The sequence below is a fragment of the Sciurus vulgaris genome (genome assembly GCF_902686455.1).
Source record: "Sciurus vulgaris genome assembly, chromosome: 4".
In the NCBI taxonomy this organism is placed as follows: Eukaryota; Metazoa; Chordata; class Mammalia; order Rodentia; family Sciuridae; genus Sciurus; species Sciurus vulgaris.
In genome coordinates this window covers 56,033,960-56,044,401 of record NC_136464.1, presented here as the reverse complement: position 1 = coordinate 56,044,401, position 10,442 = coordinate 56,033,960, and the positions used below count along the sequence as shown (strand labels likewise).

At 57.0% G+C, this 10,442-nt stretch overlaps 1 protein-coding gene across 2 annotated transcripts in view; it reads left to right on the top strand.

Annotated features, from left to right (window-relative positions):
* The first annotated feature begins 3,786 nt into the window (after positions 1-3,786).
* The window catches only part of UNC5B (unc-5 netrin receptor B), a 76,931-nt gene continuing 70,275 nt past the window's right edge, over positions 3,787-10,442 (top strand). For both annotated transcript variants that reach the window (XM_079135771.1, XM_079135770.1), the window contains exon 1: positions 3,787-4,309. In XM_079135771.1, coding sequence (XP_078991897.1) covers positions 4,231-4,309 — 79 coding nt within the window. In that variant the 5' untranslated portion in view covers positions 3,787-4,230. The remainder of the gene's footprint in view (positions 4,310-10,442) is intronic.

Below are 10,442 nucleotides of genomic sequence, written 5' to 3'. Positions count from 1 at the left end.
ATTAGCTGTGATACGTTGTTACTAAGGGCTTCAACCTTACTGCACCTCCCCCTCTGCGGGGCCTGGGCACCTAGGGTCCGCTCTGCACCTGGGAGGTCAATGGAGGCTCATTTCCAAACCTTCCCACTCAAGATCCTGCAAACCAAGTAGTCTGAAAACCCTCTTTCCCTGACTACCCGGGGCGGAAACCCTCTCCCAGACGGTCCCCGGGCGTTGTGCGGCAAGGACGTTCCCCCTAGACCCACCGACTTAGATGGAAGATAGCGGCGGCCTAGTGGGAGGCGTAAGCGGCAGCGCGCCGCCTAGTGGCACTTTCCAGGAACGGCCAGGGTGGGAGGCGCCAACCCGAACGCCCGCCGCTCCTGCAGGGAGCCCCTACAGTTGCTTTTAAATAATAATTATTATAAAATAGGTAGTTTTTATTCACCCAGATTAGAGTATTTGTGCATATTCCTTTGAATCCTATGAGCAGCTGTTATTTGCATTTTATGATGGCGAAAGCTGATTCTTGGAGAGGTTCAGTAACTGGCCCCAGGTCTCCCAACAGGTGAGAGCAGCTCCCGGGGCTGGGGCCACTCCCGCGAGTTTGACTCCAGATTCCAGATCTCTGTTTTCTATATGCTTTTCTGATTTTGGAAAAATGAGGGGGAAATGATCCCTGGGAGGATTTGCAGCCTCTACTAAGGGTCAGAACTGGCTCTGGGACTGACTTCAAAGCAGCGGTATCACACCAAGGCTGCCAACCTCCAACCCCCATTTCCCCAGTCCTCAAGAAATGGAAGGGGATCATTCTAGCTCCTTCCCTTGGCAAGTCTGTAGGCTCTTTGACCAAAATGTATGGTCAACACATTCAGGCATCCATGCAACCAATATGGACTCCATCCCTACTGGGTGCCGGAAGATTGGAGCTGAAGACATCACCGTGAACAGGAGAGACAGAGCCCCTGCCTCCCAGCAGCTCCTGTGCAGCTCTCTTGCTTGACTCACAGCAGTGGCTCTTTGCCGTGAGGAGGACACAGGTTTGGGGATATCCAGGTTAGGCCCTAATAGGGCAACTCCAAAGCTGTCGCCCCAGCGGAGGGGGCTTTGCCATTCTTCACCCCTGGAAGGCAGAGGTGTGACTCTGGGCAGTCTGACACCCTGTGGAGCTCTTCCAGGCCGGGCCTGCGTTGGCCAGGTGCCCCACCTGCAGTGGTGGCTGGGCTGCAGATGGCTGGGGAAGGTAAGGCACCGGAGCTTAATGGAGACATTCCCCACTCCATGCTGAAGTCCCAGAGGGAGGGCAGAGCCCGGGACTTCCTGTAAGCATATATCCAGAGTGGAAAGGAGGAAAGTGGGACAGAGTCTGGCAGGAGAGGGGAAAAATGACGGCCCTCCCTTTGCTTGCTGCCCCTCCCCCTTCTTCCAGGCAGGAATTTAGCAAAGCCAGGAAACCCAATACTTGGGCTGGTGTAGAAGTCACTGCCTAAACAACAAAGTTCCAAGGCTGCAGCTTTTTTAGAAAAGTCTCCAATATCCCACTGGCCTTGAGAGAGAGAGAGAGAGAGAGAGAGAGAGAGAGCGAGAGCGCCTGTGGTCCCTGCATTCCATGGCTCTGCTGAGGTCCCTGCTGGCTCCCCAGCATAGTGTCCTTGACCATGTGCTTGGGTCTGGGGACCACGAACCCAGGTGGGTCTCGCTTCATGCCTTTTTATACACATTTCCTGGCAGCACATGAGTAGCGACATACCTCTGTGTCTTTAGAGTCATCTGCTGTTGATGTCCTCAGATGTGTGTGCCTGTGTGCTTGCTGCTTTTAGTCACGTGTCCTGGGTCGTGGGTGTTTATGTGGTCAGATGCCTATTTGTACATGTGCCCTTTCTGGGAGGGAGGATCCCGGCGCACCTGTGTGTCTCTCTAGTATGTTTGCTTGCGTAGGTGTGTCTGGGGGTGTGCCTGGAACTGTGTCTAGGGTCGTGTGCGGGCTGTGTGCCTGCAGTTTGTGGACGGCTGGAGCTGGCGGGTGTGGTGGGGTGGTGACTCCGAGATCTCCTGCTCTGCTCTTGCCTGGGCTGTTCCAGGTCAAGCCAAGAATAACCCACCTACCTTGGCCTACAGAGGCTTTCTTCAGTTGACCAAAGTCCTTCCCCAGAGAGTCCCACCCCACCCATATCCACCCTCCTGATCCTGGTGCCCAGCCAGAGGACTGGAGAGGTAGACTGCTGACATGCCCAGTGTCCCCCAGATGCTCCAGACCCTGGTCTGTGGTGGGGGAGGTGTCCTGGTCAAATCTGCTTTCTTCTGGGGACTCAGCTAGAACAGGTCCTGGTGGCTCCTCTGCTCTTATCCTACCAACATGATCTCCTTCCAGTCAGCAGGCCTGGCCTCAAGCCCTTCCTCCTGCGGTCCCTCTGGGGACACTTGGCCCTGTAGCAGTTCCCCCACCCCCTCCTGGGCCTGGCTGGACCTCTCCCTGACTTCCCTCATACTTTCCTGCAATAGCTGGGGGGCACCGGGATTGAAGAGGGATTCCAGACCCCAGCTCTGGAAAGAGGGGAATCTCTTTCAGGACTAGGTCGCCCCTTCTCAGAACTCATCCAGTCCCAGGAGGGTGTCAAGGAGGAGGATCCCAGCTCAGGGAGTTTCTTTCCAACCCCATCTCCCTGGGCACCTCCACTCAGTCACTCCTTCATTTGAAGCTGTGTGGTCTTGAACAAATAGCTTTATATATTTGGGCCTCAGTTCCCTCATCTGTAAAATGGAGCTATAAAGAGTTCTTCAGAGAGTTGTGAAAATTAACTGAGATGATACATATAACCCTGTGCCTGGCACACTGAAGGTCTCTGCTTGTGAGGTTGAGGCACTCCTCCTGCATCTCTGGGTTTCAATTCTAAGACACCACCCATCCTCCAAAACTCAGCTGGCCTCCTGTGCTGCTTGGCCCACTCTTGGGAGGTCGTGACATTCCCCCAAGAATCAGACTGACTAGGAGGAGGTTGGTCCTGGAAAGAGACTGCTGACATTGACATAACAGTTTCTATCTATTATCTGTCTGTCTATCCTTATTCAATTTTTACCTTCCCTTGTGAAATAGTTAACATTATTCTCCATTTTACAGATGATCATGATGAAGGGAACATCAGAATGGTTAAGTAACTCATTCACAGTCACACAGGTAAGGGACAGAGTTCAAGTTTGCATCGAGCAGCAAACAGCACCCACCCCCACCCAACCACTGTCTCTTAGGGGGCTGGTTTACACATTCTAGGATCAGATGTGGCAGGGGTTCCCAGAGGTCTGGCAAACAGGTCTGCCAAAGGTCATGTAGACAAGTAGGGTCAACCACGATGATCCTAATAGGTGCTCACATTCACAGTTCTAAGCTGAAGCTTAGCCAGGACTTGGTGTCTGAGCTCATTAAGGGAGCCTCTTTTGTAAAGGCCTCCACATGTGGAAGGCAGAGAACATGTAAAAAGTGAGAGTCCAGAGTTTAATCATCACAGGTGAAGGCTGACATTGCCAAACTGAAGGAAGGCGTGAAGGTACATTAGCTCAGATTCAGGAAACGAAAATTGGGTGGACTCCACTTCCAGTTTTTTTCCAACGGCCAGGTTTTCCAATGCACCGGACCCAGCGTTTCTCGAGGACCCCCCTTGAAGGATCCCCCGCTCTACCGTGGCCATACTCAGAGGGCCCTCGGGCTTCCCCTTGAAGGCCCCCTGCCGGCCCCGCCCCTGCCCTCCAGGCCCCGCCCCGTCCTCTCGTGGTCCCCGCCTCCGCCGGCGGACTCTAAGACTAGCAGCAGCGGCGGGCATTGTGGCAGGCGGCGGGGGCCGGCGAGGGCGCCGGGCCGCAAGGAGTGGCTGGGCGCGGGGAGGCGCGCTCCAGGACTCGGACGGCGCGGCGCCGGCCGCTGCGAGCGCCACTGAGCGCACTCCCCTTGGGTCGCGCAACTTCTCTGCCAGGGCGCGGGCGCTCGCAGAGCGCTCTCAGCCCCGGAGCCGCAGGAGCGCAAAGGGGCGCGCCGGAGCCTGGCTCCGGAGCGGGCGCCCGGCACCCATCGCGCTCCGAGCGCCGGGCAGCCCTCCGCGCAGCGTGGCTGCCGCTGCTCCCACCAAGGGCACGGGCTGGCTCGGCCCGGCGCCGGGGAGGACGGCGAGGAGGAGGCGGCGGCGGCGGAGACGGCGGCGGCGAGGCTGGGGCCAGGGAGAAAGCCCTGGGGGAGAGGCACCGGAGCCGGGCCGCGGGATCATGTGGGCCCGGAGCGGAACGCAGGGCGCTCTGCTGCTGGCGCTGCTACTCTGCTGGGACCCGAGGCTGAGCCAAGCAGGTAGGGAGCGATCCGACATCGGGGCAGGGGACGAAAGGACCCTTGCGGCTCACTGCGCTCATCCCCAAAGTTGAAGTGGTTCTTCGTCGAGTCGGTGTGCGCGGGGAAAGCGGTAGGGGTGCCCAAGTTAGAACGTAGGTTTTACTGCCCCACCAAAGTGGACGATGGCGCAGCCACCTCACTGGGGGCGCTGGCCAGGGGTGGGTTAGAGTAAATCAGAAGCTTCCTGTTCCCACCTGGAAGGGATCGCTTCTTTTCCCTTGAACGGTGACTCTGTGTCAGAGCCTCCGCGAGGAATCGCCTCCAGGGGACTCTTGCCTCCCAGCGTGCCTGGCGAGGGCGCCGATAAAGAACTGTCGCTACAGGGGCCAGGTATGCGCTTTCTGCCGTTCGCCTGCAACTTCCTAGTCCAGGTCCCAGCTCGCCTAGGCTCCTACGCCTGGACTCTGCAGCGAGAGTCCTGCTGAGCACGGGAAGCGCACGACGCGCTCCGCCAGCCGGGGAGGCCGGATTGAAGGGGGAGGGGCTGAATTCTGCACACACCTTTCTGGAGATGGACCTTGCAGGTTTGGAAGTCCCGCCGCCTCGGTGTTCGTGTGTGTATTAAAGGAGGGCGGGGGTACGTAGAGATCCTGCTGAGTTTCCATTTAAATGGGTCACTGACATTCTCGCTGTCCAGGGAACCGACCAGGTGCTCTTGCCTCTCCGCATAGCACCTGCTCCGGATCTAGGAAGATGCCTTAAGGGGTTGATGGGCTCCTGATAGAAAGCCCCTAACCTGCAGGAGCGTGTACACGTCTCGCCCTCTCTGTAGCGGGACTCGGCGTCGCTAAGTGAGCTGAGTCTTCCTAGTTAGGCAGGGAGGCGATGGACGCACTGGAGCCATCCTCTCCAGTGCCCCAACCCAAGCAGGTAGACTGGCCCCGGCCAGAGGCGCCGACTCCGGGAATAGGGTGGGGACAGGAGGGGGCATCCTGCACCGAGTCCTCTCTGGGTTGAAGCTGAGAATCGGGCAGGAAAACTGGAGCAGAAAGTGGACGCGATGACGCAGCTCCCCCGCCTTCCGCCGCGATGTTGACATCCGCTCTCCTCCTCTGCTCCCCAATAGTCAAAGATCCCTCACTCTGAATTAATAATTCCCACGGCCAGGAGTGAGGGCTTGGTTTTAGCACATCCCCCACTTTTTTTTTTTTTTTTTTTTCCAAGCTCTGTGCGGTGAAGTTACGACACACAATCATTTGATCCAAGTTAATTATGATTTGGGCAGACTCTGGTATTTAAAGCAGTGTTTTGAAGTTAGAAGGTAATGATGGAGAAGGGGGAGAGAGGCTGCTGAATGACCAGCCTTGCTTTAAAGGGTGCAGTTAGATGTGGGAGTGCTGGATTGGGGTGTTGGTTTCTGGTTTACGGGTGTTTGAGGATGTGATTGAAGGGTAGGATGAATACTGCAAATGGGCAGGGTTGCTGTTTTTGTACCAGCAGGGCAGTGGGATCAGGAATAAATACCAAGGTTACCGAGGGTGAGGGCTCGGCTAGAGAGCCAAGACTGGTGGGCCTGGAGTTCTCTGGGTGGGTGGGCTGGGCCAGGAAGGCTGGAGGTGGCCTGCTTTTCCTGCTTAACAAAGCATCCAGCCCCCTCTTTCCCCAGAAGAAACCCCAGGCCCAGGGCTTTGATGGATTTGGGCACGAACCGTGCCCAGCTAGAAATGGCCTCTAATACCCGGCTTTGATTTCTCACTCATGGGCAGAAGTGGTGTTGGAATCATGCTCATTACTTAGCACTGTGGGGGCTGCCTGCCCACCAGCCTGGAGAGGGGCCAACTGGTGGGGTCGGCCTGCAGCCTTCCCTTTGCCCGGAACGTGCCTCCCTTAGAAACCTGCCTCAGGAGAACATGCCCCTTCCTCCTACACAGGCTTCTTCCTCCAATGCCAAGGGCACTGAACATCTTTCTCTCAAGAGTGTTGCTTGGGTTTGGCAATGGGTCCCTCATGAGTCCCATTTCACTGATGGGGAAAACCAAGTCCCAAGTGTTGGTTTTGCCCAGATCTTGCCCTTCACTCAACACAGATAGCAGACCTTTTAGGCAGGGCCCCTGTCCAGTAGCCAGGCTGATTCGAGCCACACTGGACCCTGCCTTCCATCCCCATGTATCCTGCTACCTTGAGTCTCCTATCACACTAAGGCAGGGGAAGCTGTCCCTACAGAGACCTCTTTTCTGAGGGCATCCAAGCTCCGTTGAAGCAGCAGGCACCTCTCTCCTCCTCCCTCACCCCATCCTGAAATAAACTTCCTTTACGTCTTCTGAAAACTTCTTAAGCCACAAAGTTTGATGGTGAAGAAATCAAAACAGGAACCATAAGATACCCCAGACTCTTGGAAGAAGATGGCAAATGGCTGGTCCAGGGAGGCCACTCAGAAAGCTCTGGTTGGCTCTAAGAATATCCTTTCATCTGTCTACTTCAGAGTTGTTTTTTTGGGGGGAGGGGGGGTTACCAGGGATCAAACCCAGGGTGCTTAACCACTGAGCCACATCTCCAGCCCTTTTTGTATTATATTTAGAGACGGGGCCTCACTGAGTTGCTTAGTGCCTCGCTAAGTTGCTGAGACTGGCTTTGAACTTGCCATCTTCCTGCCTCAGCCTCCTGAGTCACTGGGATTACATGTGTGCACCACTGTACCCTGACTTCCCCGGGCTGTTAAGAACTTTTCCTTGGCCTCTGGCTGGGATGGTTGAGAAGGAGCCGAGTTGTCTTGATAATACTTCTTTTTAAGGTGCAGTTAAAATCGGAGTTTTCCTAGTGTCTGTGTTTAGTGTGTGTGTGTGTGTGTGTGTGTGTGTGCGCGCGCGCACGTGTGCACACGTGTGCATGTGCTGTGGTGGCTCACCCTCTTCTCCCTCTGCACTGTAGCAAGCACCAATCTCACTTAAACAAATGGAAAATGGAGTGTCTTAATGGGTTTTCTCATTAGAGTGAAAGCAGCACCGCAGGAGAGGGGAGGAATTTCTGTGATCACCTCCTCAGGCTCTGTCCCCTCCCCCAAACCAACAGGGAATTCTGTAGAACCAAACCATCCCCCTGTTTCCAATCCTCTAATTTAACTGTGGTAGCTTTGGGACAGGCCCAAGGTCACACTGGGACTCAGGCACAGAGTCAGGATTTGAACTCAGGCCTTACACACCTCAGTCGAGTGCTGCTGGCTCCTTCATTCTTCCCACCTCACCTTGGGGCTGGAGACCCCTGATTGTTGGTCTGGAGCCAAGATGCTGAAGTTGAGGCACTGCCTACAGCAGGTGACATTGCTTTAGCAGCTGAGTTGGACTAGGACTGGTATCAGGATAGGGGAAAGGGGGACATTTGGGGAGCTGGAACCCACAAGAGATGGAACAGGGCAAAGCCAAAGATCAGGAGTGAGGCTGTGATGCCGGGCACATGCCCCAGGGTAGCTCCACTGTAGTCCCCAGCACCCATCTTCGTGCCCACCTGACTGGGAAGGAAAGCCCATCTCCCAGGGGCTGCAGGGCTAAGCTTCACATGTACCAGCTCTGTGTCCATTTGCATAGTTGGGGACAGAATGTGTTTGCACTTTTTGTCTTGACATTTTGGGAGCCCAGCTTTCCCCAGCCCACTTTTTTGGAGTTTCTCCTGGACTGAGAGAGTCACCCATTCCTGTGTACCAGGCCCGGGATGAGGTCTGTCTCCCACCCCTACCCCAGAGCTACCAGGTTTCCACTTATGGGTGTAGGCTGCCAAGAACCTGGAGGATGGGCATGGGATAAGCTGATCCCCTCCATCCCAGTTGCTTGGAGAACGCGGTTAGGGATTGCAAATGGACAGGCCTCCCAGGGTTTGCTGGCTCCAGTACCATCTTATGAACCTTAGACCTGGGTTGGGGTGGAAAGGAGACCACTTGAAGCTCACTGAGGACTCCAGGAAAGGGCCAAGGGCTGGGTCCTAGGCAGGGACTTGGGGTTGGAGTCCCTGGGCCTGGAGAAACTGCAGCCTAGGCTGAGGGCCCCCAGGGAGAAGGGCGGAGAAAGGCGGAGGCCCAGGCCTGAGCTGGCACTTCTGCTGGCCTCCTCCTCTCCTCCTCCCCAGTTTCCTAAACAGCCTCCACAAATGGAGTCATTAAAGCTGCGAAGGCAAAACGAAACCAAACAAGCGCGTTCTGTGCTTTTGTTTCTTCCTTTTTTAAAAGGAAATTTAAAATACCGTAATTAGAATAATCCAGGAGAGCCGTTTCCGGAGGCCAGGGAGGGGCTGGCTCTCCTCACCGCTCCTCGGGCTCCTGGAGTCGGGTGTGGGGCGCCCCCTCCTGCCCCTAGGGCCTGGTGGGGAGCCGGGACCCTGGGGAGCCCTTCCTAGGGCGTTTGGGTAGAAGCCTGGCATCCCGGATCCAGCTGCGGCTCTTCGCTGGGAGTTGGGTGACAGGCCAGAGCCGCCCCAGCCGCTGCGCCCCCGCGGGCAGGCAAGCCCGGGCGGAGCGCGCTGAGCCACAGGTCCCCGCGGCACCCCTTTCTCTGGGCTCCCGGCTTGGGCGATGCTGATGGCAGTGCAAACATTGGCTGGAGTGCGGCATAAATCAGCGCCTCCCCGCCCCCACCCCTTTTGTTTCTCTTCCTGGTCTCCAGAAGCTCCCAGCTCCCGCGGTCCCCCCTCCACAAAGCCGCCTGATCAGCAGCTCCGCCGCTCCGGGGCTGGATCCAGCGCCGCCGCACCCGCGCGCGGTCGCCAGGTGTCGGCGCGCACCGCGGCCCTCCCGCGTGCCCCGCTCCCGCCCCTTCTTGTCCCCCTCCCCGCCTCGCCACTTCCCTCCCCAGCCGAGCTAAATCCGTCTGCTGGAGCCCCGGGAGCTCTAGCGCCACCGCCTAGCGAGGGAGCAGCGCCGGCCCCCTTTCCTCACCTCCGTCGGGCACACCGGCGCCTGCAACTTCCCAGCGCTGCGCGCTCATTTCTCAGGGAAGGCGGGCTCGCGGGGTGAGGGGGTGTGGCAGGGAGTGTGTGTGGGGGGGTGTTAGGAGGGATAGGAGGAGTGCGTAGGACCCTGTTGCTCTGGGGTGCCAGGTGTGTGTGGAGGCGAGGTGCAGGGGAGGCGTGTGTTGAGGTCTGTGCCTTCCGTATAGGAGGATGTGTGATGTGTACAGCCGCGTGTGTGTGTTTGGGTCTGTGGGGGGGGGGGGGGATGCCATGGGTGCGGTTGTGAAGTGTTTGTGTGTAAATAGGGGTATGTAGCAGCAGGGACCGTGAGTCACCCCAGGCCTGGGAAGCTCCATCCATTGTATGCTGCTGGGGATTCCTCTTCAGGATGGGACCCAGGCCATTTGCCCTTCAGCACCTGGGGCTGTGAGCAGGGTTTGGCCCGGGTGCCAAGTGCTGCTGTTGGAAGGGCAGGAACACCTGCCCCTGCTGAGGCTCAGAGAGACAGGCCTAGCTGAGCATGGTTCTGGTGCTGGAAATGGATGAAGGAAGGTTGGTGGTAGATGGGCCATAAGTCCACCCAGGAGTTGGGGCTGCTGCCTACAAGAGGACTGGGGTCTCTGCAATTGGCTCCCTGCTTACCCAGAGAAGTGGGAGGGGCTATGATTTGGAGACTCCTTGGAAAGGAAGAAAGGATGGGTGAGATCTCCTATAGAATGTTCTGGAAAGGCGGGTGGCAGAGCTTGAGGGAGTGGGCTCTCTTATGGAGAGCGGCATCTCAGGCATACAGAAGGGTTCCCTTGCTTTCCTGGTTCTGCCTCTGACGCCAGGGTAAGAGGTGTCATTCAGGAGCAGGGAGACCTGCAGGAGAATCCCAGCCCCACCAGCATACACGTTGCTGCAGAGTCTACAGAACCCTGTCACAGGCCGGACTCACTTTGTCCCCGTGAGAACTCCACCTGGGAAGTGCAGGCCCAGGTCGAAGCCAGAGCAGCTCCAACTCTGGTCCTCAAGGAGGTCAGTATCCCTGGGGGCTGCTGATGTCTGTGCCAGAAATGTTAAATGACATTCACAGAGTCTCAGATGCCACCTGAGGCATCAGACAGTGCCTGCAGGAAGAACTCGCCAGTGGAAAGCATCTAGCTGCAGGGCTTCCTGGAGGAGGTGCCGAGCCTCTGCCAGCCGCTCTTTCCTATTCTTGTCTAAGAACATTTCC